Raw genomic sequence first — 12,361 nt, 5'->3', positions numbered from 1 at the left:
ACAAGTATATGGAATATGCCCACAGCTCCCATACCTCATCGGCTACTGGTCACACTCCATTCAAGGTCTCCCTGGGATACCAGCCGCCTCTGTTCCCCGCCCAGGAAGCGGAGATAGCCGTTCCCTCAGTTCAGCTCCACCTATGTTGCTGTAGGAGGGTGTGGAAGGAGACCCAGTCCGCTCTTCTCCGAACATCAGAACAAAATAAACGCTTGGCGGATCGCCGCTGCATCCAAAGGGTGTGCCTCTGTCAAGAATATCCCTTTAAGGACCGAATCCCGGAAGATGTCCCCCCGGTTCATCGGCCCATTTGAGATCCAGGCCATTGTCAAAGACTTCCGCAGTCCATCTGAAACTCCCCTGAGGATCGACCCGACATTCCATATGTCACAGATCAAACCAGTGTCCACCAGTGCCCTGATTTATCTGTTATTTTATTATGAACATGTGTTCAGGTGTATCAGCTAACTGAAAATGTGGATATATTCTTAATCACAAATCCTTATTTATTTATTTATTCTTCAAATTAGTCATGTTACTGTACAATACCTTTAAGTACCGCCTAGTTATGGCAGAAGTACCACCTGTACACGTACACCTGCGGTACACGTACACCTGGTTGGGAATCAAGTGAGAAGGTGATTAAACAACTTATTTTTAATCTCTTTCTGCTTGCTTTTACTTTTTCTTTTAATTTTCTCTTCAATGCAATTTCCTTCTAATTTTGTTTTTATGACATTTTAAACTCATTGGTTCTGTTTTATAAACGTCTTATGTTGAACATGTCTCCAGTACTTTGAACTACTTCCTGTCTGAATGGTGCTCTATAAATAAACTTCTCTTCAAAAGTGTTATATAAAAGTAAAAAGTACAACTCTTTCCTGTGGAATGAAGAACAAGTGAAGTAGAACTAGGTGACATGAAATGGAAACTCCACATAAGCGGTTCTTGTGTAGATCAGAGAGGTGACATGACTGATGTGGAACAGGTGAGCTGGTGGGTGGGTCTTTGGACAGGTGTGTGTGTGTGTGTGTGTGTGTGTGTGTGTGTGTGTGTGTGTGTGTGTGTGTGTGTGTGTGTGTGTGTGTGTGTGTGCTGGAGGTAGAGAGGAGGAGGAAGAAGGTTATTTATGCCTCTGCAGACCTGATGATAAAGACTTTTCAGTCATGGCTCTCTACAAACTGATCTCTGTGGCCACTCTGCTGACTCTGCTGACACCAGGTAAGACCCTCCTCACCGCACACACCTGAACCAACCACGTTAGAGACCCGCTAACCGAGAAGTCAGTAAGACTATTTTAATTAATGAACAGGGATAAAAGTATCACATGTGCAAATCCTGTGTTTAACATTCTACTTTTTACAAAATAAAAGTGAAGTGAAGTGATAACAGATCATTCTGGTTTGTTCGGAGCTCGTTTCCTGTCAGTGTTTGTCAGCTTTAAAACTAAAACCAAAGCAGCAGCTTCACTCACATGTTTTTAAGGGATTTATTCAGGACTTAATAATAAAAAATGGAAAGAAATCATTCTGTTTTCTTAAAGCTTCACCCAATTTTCTTTAAAGGTCTGCTTTAAAATAAAAGTGGTTTACTACTGAATATCTACATCAAGTGTAATTTTGTTGTTGCAATTTCTTTCCTCATTTATTACAGTTTTTTTAAGATGTAATGTGATTATGATGGATGATGTGGAGTTTGTGATCACATGATTTTATGAGAAGTGATCCTGATGAATGTACTGTTTACTGTACTCATTACATGGATTTAAACTAGCTTTAAGTTGCTCCACAGCTGAGATTGTTAAGTGTGCAGAAAGCCTCTTGTACTTGTACTTTGACAACTAAAGACACTAGAATTAGTGTAAATGTGAGGTTATATTAAGGACTCTGTGGTTCAGAGACCATATCATTAAAAACACATTAAACGGTCATTTGATCCTTCAAGGATCCCAAACGTTCTTCATCTTTTCAGTAGTTTGTCACTTTGTAGTTTGAAGAGTTTTTGTAACTTAAGGGATATTTGTGGTTTAAACTTCAGCAGTTTTCGGGCGTTTCTATTCAGAGGTATATGTGATCAGACTACAGTCAAAGGGGATGTTTGTCGCTGTAAAAACAGACTTCTGTCATCACTGTAGGAGGGTTTCAGGTAAACACGGAGCCACACCTCCTTTAGTCCATGATTTACTGAAGAAAAGAAGAATATCTGGCTGAACAGTCGGTCATCCATCACAGGAATGCTTTATGCTGTTGATATGAAAACTCATAGTATCTGACACTAGCAGTAGTAACAGTAGTACACTAATACAACTGTAGTAATAAAAGTAGCAGCAGTAACAGTAGTACACTAATACAACTGTAGTAATAACACTAGCAGCAGTAACAGTAGTACACTAATACAACTGTAGTAATAACACTAGCAGCAGTAACAGTAGTACACTAATTCAGTACTCGTAGTACAAAGTCAGGGTATTTTGTGTTGTCGTGTCTGAGTGTGAAACATTTAAACTGTCAGAGATCATTATCCGTCCGTCTCTCACAGAGAGGAATGTCCCAACTGTCTCACATTCTTCTCTGTGTCTCCGTCATCTCTCGTCTCATCACGACGTTTACACACAAAGTGACTCGCTTTTAAGAGAAGTATGTCGCCGTGTTTCCCGTCTGAGCTCAAAGAAAAGAAGAAGTGGACTTGAAGCGTGTTAACGAGCACATAGACAGATCCCTCCCAACAACGAGACGTGTGTCATCAGTCGCATGACCTGCAGCATGTCTGACTTCTTTATGCATTTGTTTAAAGTCAACATTTGAACACAGGCTGTGTTGACACAGGTGATGTCACATCAATTGATGTTTACCTATTTCCACTGAGGCGTTCATTTGACAACCGCTATGTTTTAATTATTGTTTATTATCTAACATGAAATGTAAGAAGAAGACTGTATGGGGTTACCGGTACTTTCTTCTCTGCTGGTTTGTCCCCAATTAACTTTAATTTGAGTTACAACAATAAAACATAATACCAGGTAAAAGGAGAAAAAAACACACATGACATATACAGTATATATATACTGTATATGTCATGAGTGTTTATATACCCTTAAGACATATATACCCCTAACTGCTCCCCGGGCGCCTGTCATGGGCAGCCCTCTGCTCCCTATATACAGGGATGGGTCAAATGCAGAGAAAAATGTCTATAACTATAAATATAGATGAAAAAATAAATAGATAGATATTGAATTAAATAAATGAATAATCAAATAAAAGATTTGAAAAGTAGAAAATGTCCTCTGTAGCTCTGGATGAAATGTTCTAAAAGAGTTGCATTATGGGAAATGCAGTATCCACTGTGATTTTGGGGTTTGACCCATTCTAGAGACTAAAGTCAGGATATCTCCACCTCGGCTATTTCAATCTTGAACGGTCTTTTTTTTTAATAATTCAATACAATAAATATAATAATATTTATACATTTAAGTAATATAGAAGTAATAGTAAATGGGTGACAGCAGTTTTTGAAGAATAATTATTTAAAAAGAAATGCCTCCAGCCTCCCAGTTGTGAATACTTGCTGTATTCTTTTCCTTCTATGATCATAAACTGCATAAGTTTGTATTTTTGAGTAGAAGAAGGACAAAACAAGACATTCTGAAGACGTCGCTTTGGGCTCATATAAGCTGTGATGGAATGTTTCACTATTTCAACAAACAAGTCAAACAGGATTTATTTAGAAGATAATGGGCCGAAAATAACCCTGATAATAGGAATGAACTGCTTCTTTCACTATTATCTTTGAAGTAAAGACAAAACCTTTTTACATGTTTGATCCAATTTAACATAACACTGAGTTCTGACAAATGTTCCTACAGTTTGATGACAGTGAAAACTAACTTCATCAGCGTAGTAAGCAGTAAATTACATTTAAAGCTGTTCATGAGCTTCAGGATTTCTGAGGGAAAAGATAAAAAAATAACAGCAAGCTCTTTTTTCTGTATTTGAAAATGATCATAACACTACTGTACAAATATCACCTGTCAATATATCATGAATATAAAAACAGAACTGTTGTTACAAACGTTTTTCTTTGTTTTCTATTTTTCAGAGTCTCACTCACAACTCAGTGGTAAGTCACAGTTTTATGTTTTTCTCTACTTCCTTTCCACCTGTCAACATGCTGATGGGACTTCTGTTGTTTTGTTCATAGTTTCATAATAATAATAATAATAATAATCTATTTTAGATGAATTATGAAATGAGAGTAGAAACTGTTGGATTAGACCTGAGATCATCAGTCCCGTCAGGAGGCACGAAGGTGTTGCTCACTGTGTCCGTCTGTCTTCAGTGTGCGGTCAGCCTCCGCTCAACACCAGGATCGTTGGGGGCCAGGCGGCCCCTGAGGGAAGCTGGCCCTGGCAGGTCAGTCTGCATGGATCTGGGCGCCACTTCTGTGGAGGATCGCTCATCAACAGCGAATGGGTGCTGACTGCTGCTCACTGCTTCCAACCGTGAGCACCGAGACCGGAGCACATTCTGGTGTTTTTAATTTCCCCTGAAGGGCTCTGCTTTAATGCTCTGTTCTGTGTCTCTTCAGCCCCAGCACCAGCAACCTGGTTGTGTATCTGGGTCGCCAGAACCAGCAGAGCAGCAACCCCAATGAGGTGCAACGGACGGTGACACGGATCATCAATCACCCCGGCTACAGCTCAAGGACTAATGACAACGACATCAGCCTCCTGAAGCTCTCCTCACCGGTGACTTTCACCAACTACATTTCGCCCGTCTGCCTGGCGGCTCCAGGAAGCAGCTTCCACAACGGCATCGACTCCTGGGTCACCGGCTGGGGCAACATTGGATCTGGAGGTGGGTCAGAGAGGTTCTCAGAGGTAGCGTGACATTAACAACAAAAGATCATCTTTTCTTTTGTCTGGAGGAAAGTTAAAGTTCACACAAGTGTTAAATCAGATCAGAATCAGCTTTATTGGCCATGTATGCGTACGGATACATGGCCAATCATTGGTTCCAAGGCTGGAACCGATGATCCTCTCTGCAGACCTGACAATCCGTTGTAGTCTGTTTCTGTCCTGTTTGGTGGCCGATCCAAACCACACAGTGATGGAAGAACAGAGAACAGACTGGATGATGGATGAGTAAAACAGCAGCTCCTGAGGCAGGTTTTACTTCCTGAACTGGCACAGGAAGTATAACCTCTACTGGGCCTTTTTCCTGATGGTGTTGATGTTTGGGGCCCACTTCAGGTCCTGGGAGATTGTGGATCCCAGAAACTTGAAGGTCTCCACAGCGGACACAGTGTTGTTGAGTATGGTGAGGGGGGGGGCAATGGTGGGGGCCTCCTCCTGAAGTCCACTGTCATCTCCACAGTTTTCAGCTTGGTCAGCTCCAGGTTGTTCTGACCTCACCAGAGGACCAGCTGTTCCAGCTGTTTTAAGGTCTTATCTTCACAAAACATTTAAGAAGCCATTATTTTATATATATTTTAAATTGTTTAAATCCATCTGTGCGTTCCAACAGCAATTCTACCCGACTGTTTAGTCTGCCAAAAACTGCCAGACTCTAAATGGAGCATAATGTACTAAATGAACATCATGCTGTATTGAAAAAGACTTGAAACTAGAGATTGAGACCATAAACTCATGTTTACAATGTTTACTGAGGGAATAAATCAAGACAGAAGTAGAGTCATTTTAGACTAGACTTCTATACAACCAGAGGAGTCGCCCCCTGATGGACACTAGAGAGAATGCAGCTTTAACACATGAAGCATTGACTTCACTTTAAAGAACTGGAGGTTGTCTCCTGAGGATAAATAAATAAAAGATTGCTCCGTAGTGCTGCTAGTGGTCAGAGAGTCTACAGGGTAGCTTTAAAAGTCATGTGCTGTTTATTGAACTGTATCTGTGTGTCTTTAGTGGCCCTTCCGTTCCCACAAACCCTGATGGAGGTGGAGGTGCCAATTGTGGGGAACAGACAGTGTAACTGTGACCATGGAGTGGGCCGAATCACAGACAACATGATCTGCGCCGGGCTCCGTGCTGGAGGGAGGGACTCCTGTCAGGTGATCATCTTCACTCAGGTGTTCGGGTCACATTTGACCTCCTGCAAAGGTTCCTTCTCCTGAATGTTTCTCTGCTTAAAGGGGGACTCGGGCGGTCCACTGGTGAGCAAGCAGGCCGGAGTCTGGATCCAGGAGGGAGTTGTGAGTTTTGGAAGAGGTTGCGCCGAGCCTGAATTCCCAGGAGTTTACTCCAGAGTGTCCCAGTACCAGACCTGGATCAACGGTGAGATCACCAGCAATCGGCCGGGCTACGTCACCTTCACGTCCAGCGGGATCAACAGTGACCTCAGCGTCACCTGTGCTGGTCTGCCACCACCTCCAACCACCGTCCCTCCAACCGTCCCTCCAACCACCGTCCCTACAACCACCATCCCTACAACCACCGTCCCTACAACCACCACGGCCAGACGTGAGTCCAGACACTAAACACTGGTTCAACTTTCTATTTTTAACTTTTAAAGATGTTTTCATACAAGATTAGCTTCAAATATAGTTCAAGTAAAAGTATTGATTGATCATAAACATGTTTTACTATTATATCTGGTGTTACTGAATGTTTACCTCTGAGATGTAGTACAGTAAAAAGTACAATATGTACCTGTGAGATGCAGCAGAACATGAAAATACTCAAGTTAAGTACAAGTACCACAAATGTGTACTTGAAGAGACAGTTGACCCCCAATCACCTGAAGTGTTTTTGATCAGTCTAGATAGTTCCAGTGTAGAGATGTCTGTCTTCTCTCCAGTAAAAATTAATAAGATAAGAGGAACCGTAAACTCAGTAAATATGATTGTTCTTCCAGCGGTGGTCTGTGGCCGAGCCCCGATGAACTCACGTATTTTGGGGGGGAGCTCCGTGGCGACGGCGGGCGTGTGGCCGTGGATGGCGAGCCTGCAGAAGAATGGAAGTCACATGTGTGGGGGGACTCTGGTGGGCGTGGACTCCGTGTTGAGCAGCTCCAACTGCTTCTCCAGGTGAGACTCCAGGACACATGGAGGGAAGTCCTGGACAGTGTGGTTCTGTTTAACGTGAACAGGAAATGACCAGGTTGTTTTTAAACCAATCAGAATTGATTTTTAATCCCCCCCACAGCTCTCCCACGCCGTCTGAATGGACCGTTGTGCTGGGTCGGTTGAAGCAGAACGGATCCAACCCCTTTGAGGTGATGCTGAACGTGACAAATATCACCATGAGCAACCTGACTGGGTCCAATGTCGCGGTGCTGAAACTGGCATCCCGGCCCAGCCTGTCGGACTACATCCAGCCCGTCTGCATGGACGACGGTCGTACCTTCGCCGTGGGCTCCACGTGCTGGGCTGCAGGCTGGAGCTCCGGGCGAGGAGGCGGTGAGTCCAGAACCACGCTCTGCATCGCTTCACCTCTCCAGATTAAATCAGTTAGTCCGGGTTCCTGCCCGTCTGGGTTTTGATTTCAGATGTTTCATTTCTAACCGTTTCCTTGTTTATTTCCATCTTCAGAGGAACAAGTTCTGCAGGAGTTCCAGACCTCGGTGGAGAATTGTGGGAATGCGTCGTCGTCCAGTGACAGCATTTGTACCGGACTGTTCACACTGGAGCAGGTGAGAAACCAGAGTAGGAGGTTCTGAAGATAATTCTGTCTTTATTTGATAGTGATTGTCAGGAAGGGGAGAGAGTGAGAGAAAGACGTGCATCAGAGGTCTTAAGTCGGATTAGAACCTCTGCCTCGACGGCAAGGACTCACTTTGTCTTCCAGTACCCAAACTAGCACACTATTTAGTGAGCCACGAAAATATTTAGTATGTCCCAATACATAGTATGTCAAAAATACCAGGATGTTCTTCTGCATCCAGTCACACAGCATGCTTTTCTGACCCATAATCCTTTGCGCAGCAGATATATGAGCCTAAACTGTATATATAAAAAGCGTACGTAGTCGTTGTGATGTCACACATTGATTTGTGGACTGATGTTATAAAGCAACCAGTGAACAGGAAGTGACCACATCTGGACTGAGGAGGAGTACGTCTCTGGTAGAGACCAGTCAATCACTGTGTAGCCCCGCCCCTAAAGCATCCCCTGCTTTATGGTCTGTTTGACTCTAAATGGAGCATAATGTACTAAATGAACATCATGCTGTATTGAAGAAGACTTGAAACTAGAGATTGAGACCATAAACTCATGTTTACAATGTTTACTGAGGGAATAAATCAAGAGAGAAGTAGAGTCATTTTCTCATAGACTTCTATACAACCAGAGGAGTCGCCCCCTGATGGATAGTACTGAGAATGCAGCTTTAAGACAGTTCCGTACGTTCTATGTTTGGAGAGCAGCGTTTGCTGCATGTCTCTTTCCCAACGTTTCCCGTCTCTCCTCTATCAAATAAAGACATTAAAAATGCCCCAAAAAAACCTCTTATTCTTTCACTTTCTTGCCAAGCTAATGGTGTTTGTGTGTGTGTGTGTGTGTGTGTGTGTTCAGGGTGACTCTGGAGGTCCGATGATGTGTAACCTGGACGGGTCCTGGTTCCAGGCAGCAGTGTTATCATCTGAAAATGCCACCAGTCAAACACGAGCAGCATCAGTGAAGGTCTTTGACAAACTGAGCCGCTTCCGGAGCTTTCTGTCTCAGACGGTGGGCTTCTTATCTTCCGCCACCAACACCAACACCACAGCTCCCACCAGCGGGGGAGCTCCTGCTCGCTCCTCCTTCCTCTTCCTCGTCCTCCACCTCCTCGTCTTCTCCGTGTGTCTCCACCTCTTCGTGTAGAAACCTCCACCTTTTTACTTCTGTAAAGAGTTGTTTACATGATGTGACGAGCACAAATGAATGCAAACAAGCGGGAATGGAACAATGGAAACTATAGAGTTTAACTAATTTAAACTGTTTCTTTTATCACTTAAAAACAATGAATTTCAAATGTACCAGAGCACCAGAAAAGATGAGATCATTTTACAAGATAATTGGATTGTGTTTCTGCATCAGACTTGTTTGGTGCATAACAACAGTAAACATAGCAATAAAGAATACAAATAAAACAAATACTGCAGAAGTCCAGAAACATATTGTAAACATAGAATCAAAACATACTATACATAATATGTGCAATTATGTGCTTTAAATGAAAGAGCTGTATAGTTTTGAGCAGGAATGAGAGAAATATTTATGGATGGATTGTCCTGATTCTCCTGGACTTGTCTGCGGCGTTTGACACTATGAACCACCAGATCCTCCTCTCATCCCTCGAGAGGATGGGCGTCTCAGGCTCTGCACTCTCCCTGTTTGCATCCTACCTGACGGGTCGATCCTACCAGGTGACCTGGAGGGGGGCCGTGTCGGAACCACGCATGCTGACTACGGGGGTTCCGCAAGGTTCAGTCCTGGGCCCCCTTCTCTTTTCGCTCTAAACAACATCTCTGTATTCTGTTATTCGCTCGCATGACTTCTCCTACCATTGTTATGCCGATGACACCCAGCTGGTCTTGTCATTTCCCCCCCGGTGACACCCAAGTGAAGACGCGCATCGCTGCATGTTTGGCTGACATCTGGAAGTGGATGACGACACACCACATCAAACTCAACCTGGACAAAACCGAGCTACTGTTCCTCCCGGGGAAGGGTTGCCCGCACCGGGACCTGTCCATCACCATTGATGATACCGTGGTGACGCCAACTCGGACTGCGAGGAACCTGGGTGTGACCCTGGATGACCAACTGTCATTCTCGGCAAACATTTCATCCGTTACACGCTCCTGCAGATTCCTGCTCTACAACATCAGGAGGATTTGTCCCTTCCTGACTGACGAGACGGTGCAGGTTCTCATCCAGGCTCTTGTCATCTCCCGCCTGGACTACTGCAACTTTCTACTCGCCAGAGCCCCGGCGTCGGCCATCAGACCTCTGGAGCTTGTCCAGAAAGCTGCAGCTCGCCTGGTGTTCAATCGCCCCAAGTTCTCCCACACAACTTCCTTTCTCCGTTCTCTACACTGGCTACCTGTAAGAACTCATCCAGTTTAAGACTCTGGTGCTAGAATACAGGGCAGTGAAAGGAACAGCTCCTTCCTATTTCCAGGCCATGGTCAAGCCCTACACCCCCGCCCGACCACTTCGCTCTGCTGCCTCGGGGCGATCGGTTGCCCCGTCGCTCAGAGGTCCCTGCGGCCGATCGACCCGGTCACGGCTGTTTTCTGTCCTGGCCCCACAGTGGTGGAATGAACTTCCCACTGACGTCAGGACAGCAGAGTCGCTGCCCATCTTTCGGTGCAGGCTGAAAACCCACCTCTTCAGGAAGTGCTACCCTGAGCCTTCCACTTAGCACTTATTGTATTCATACTACTTTGTTGCACTTATTGTATTCGTATTGGTTTGCTGCACTTAAAGTATTCATTTGTTTCTGCATTGTACTTTTGCTCTGCTTCATGCTCTTAGAAGCTTGTATAAACAAGGAGATGCACTTATGACTTCTGGTGACTAGTAGTTTTCTTGAATACCTATGTTGAATACACTTATTGTAAGCGTCTGCTAAATGACTGTAATGTAATGTAACGGATGGAGATAATAGTCCTGAAGATAATGTAGCGTGTTTTGGTTGAAAGGAAACATTAAAACATGAGCTTTACTTTGAAGGACAGTAACTCTGTACTGTACACTGTATACATGAAGACAGGAATCAGCTGAAAGATCCACTTCCTGTTTGTTCTACCAAGACATTCTGGACTGAAATGAAGAATTCCTTAAAGCTGCACTGATCAGATGTTTATTAATATAATATATGTTTCTGAAGCTACAGCAACCATAGGGGCTGCTTTTATTATTATTATTTTTAAATCAATAGAATGAAGAAATGTGTGAAATCTTTGTAATATATAATTTTTACCTGCTGATGATTGTTTTGTCCATTTTCAGAATAAAAATGCCATTAATTATGGATCAAATCCTCATTTTAGGGCATAATGTCTCACACTTGATCTAAAACAGCATTTGTCTTTTACATTAAACGCTAAGATGGTAATTACTGATTAAACTGATTTACTGTCATGGAAGTCTTTTATATTTCGTAGATCTGAAGAACATCTACCTCATATTATCAGGGAGCTTCTGGACCATAACGTCAAAATCTATGTTTCATTTTAAAACAGAATTTAACAAGACTTTGAAAAACAGAAGTATGAGCTGCTCACCAGGTAGAGCACACCATTACAACATGTTCAACATTTAATTCCATTAAAGTATAACTCTATAGATATTCTATATTTTATTTTAGTCAATGAATTCCATGAAAAGAACAAAAACTAACAATGAAATAATGCAATGTTTAGGTTGGTTTGAATCTGTAGTGGCTACAAATGATTCAAACATTTTCTTTGAGCTTTTTAACACTTTTTCCTTTATATTTTGAATTTGATCATTTTTTTCAAATTTAGCAAAGTATTTCACCATTTACTTAAAGTTTTGCATTTATCCATAACTTACCTCACTAGTATCTGATTTTTTGTGTCTTGTCCTCTGTCTCTACTACTGTTATAATAATTACTATTATTAATCATAATAATAGTAATTATATTAATGATTTATCTGTTATTTTATTATGAACAACATGTGTTCAGGTGTATCAGCTGACTGAAGATGTGGATATATTCTTAATCACAAATCCTTATTCATTTGTTTTTCAAATTAGTCATATTACTCTACAATACCTCCAAAAGTACCTCCAGAAGTAAGGCAAGGGAATTTTATTTGTATAGCACATTTCAACAACAAGGCAATTCAAAGTGCTTCACATAAAACCATTAAAACACAAGGCAAAAGAAAAGGAGATTTAAAAAAAATTAAAACACTAAAAAGCTAAAAATAGAATAAAAGTTGCAGTGCAGTGTAAGAAATAGAATACAGTAGTAAAATGCAGAAATTCAGGAAATGTATTAATATCCTTGAATCTGGTTCAATCAAAGGCAGCAGCAAACAGAAAAGTCTTCAGTCTGGATTTAAAGGAGCTGAGGGTCTCAGCAGACCTGCAGCTTTCTGGGACTTTGTTACAGATATGTGGAGCAGAAGAACTGAACGCTGCTTCACCGTGTTTAGTTCTGACTAAGACAACATAACACACATTAGTTGCTTCCTGGTCTCACACGTTCTCTGTACAGCCGCTCCCTCAACAATAGGAAACACCGTTGTGAGGGGAAGACGGGACTAACAGCGATATCAGGTGGACAAAACAAACAAGTGCATGAGGTGGAATGATTAACAGAAGCCGCGAAAATTATAACATTAAACAAAGCAAAATACATACCTGCAGAAGACAACATAACACACA

The 12,361-nt window shown here is 42.5% G+C and overlaps 1 protein-coding gene across 1 annotated transcript; it reads left to right on the top strand.

Annotated features, from left to right (window-relative positions):
- Window positions 1–1,163: 1,163 nt before the first annotated feature.
- On the top strand, window positions 1,164–11,011 carry LOC137884100 (transmembrane protease serine 9-like). Its single transcript, XM_068725792.1, has 10 exons — window positions 1,164–1,221; window positions 4,099–4,119; window positions 4,339–4,501; window positions 4,588–4,856; window positions 5,924–6,069; window positions 6,151–6,478; window positions 6,873–7,044; window positions 7,163–7,416; window positions 7,549–7,649; window positions 8,530–11,011. The coding sequence occupies exons 1-10, from the start codon at window positions 1,167–1,169 to the stop codon at window positions 8,815–8,817; spliced, it is 1,797 nt and encodes a 598-aa protein (XP_068581893.1). The 5' UTR covers window positions 1,164–1,166; the 3' UTR covers window positions 8,818–11,011.
- The last annotated feature ends 1,350 nt before the right edge of the window (window positions 11,012–12,361 follow it).

This window comes from Cebidichthys violaceus, unplaced genomic scaffold (genome assembly GCF_023349555.1).
Source record: "Cebidichthys violaceus isolate CVI_PGR_0920_01 unplaced genomic scaffold, fCebVio1.0.p SCAF_36, whole genome shotgun sequence".
NCBI lineage: Eukaryota > Metazoa > Chordata > Actinopteri > Perciformes > Stichaeidae > Cebidichthys > Cebidichthys violaceus.
This window is presented reverse-complemented; position numbering and strand designations above follow the sequence as displayed.

Excerpts from the sequence above, each read along its gene's own strand:
- LOC137884100 (XM_068725792.1), top strand. The coding sequence starts at position 1,167 with ATGGCTCTCTACAAACTGATCTCTGTGGCCACTCTGCTGACTCTGCTG. Across the intron at positions 7,045-7,162 it reads AGCTCCAACTGCTTCTCCAG|CTCTCCCACGCCGTCTGAAT; the intron begins GTGAGACTCCAG and ends TCCCCCCCACAG. Across the intron at positions 7,417-7,548 it reads GAGCTCCGGGCGAGGAGGCG|AGGAACAAGTTCTGCAGGAG; the intron begins GTGAGTCCAGAA and ends TTCCATCTTCAG.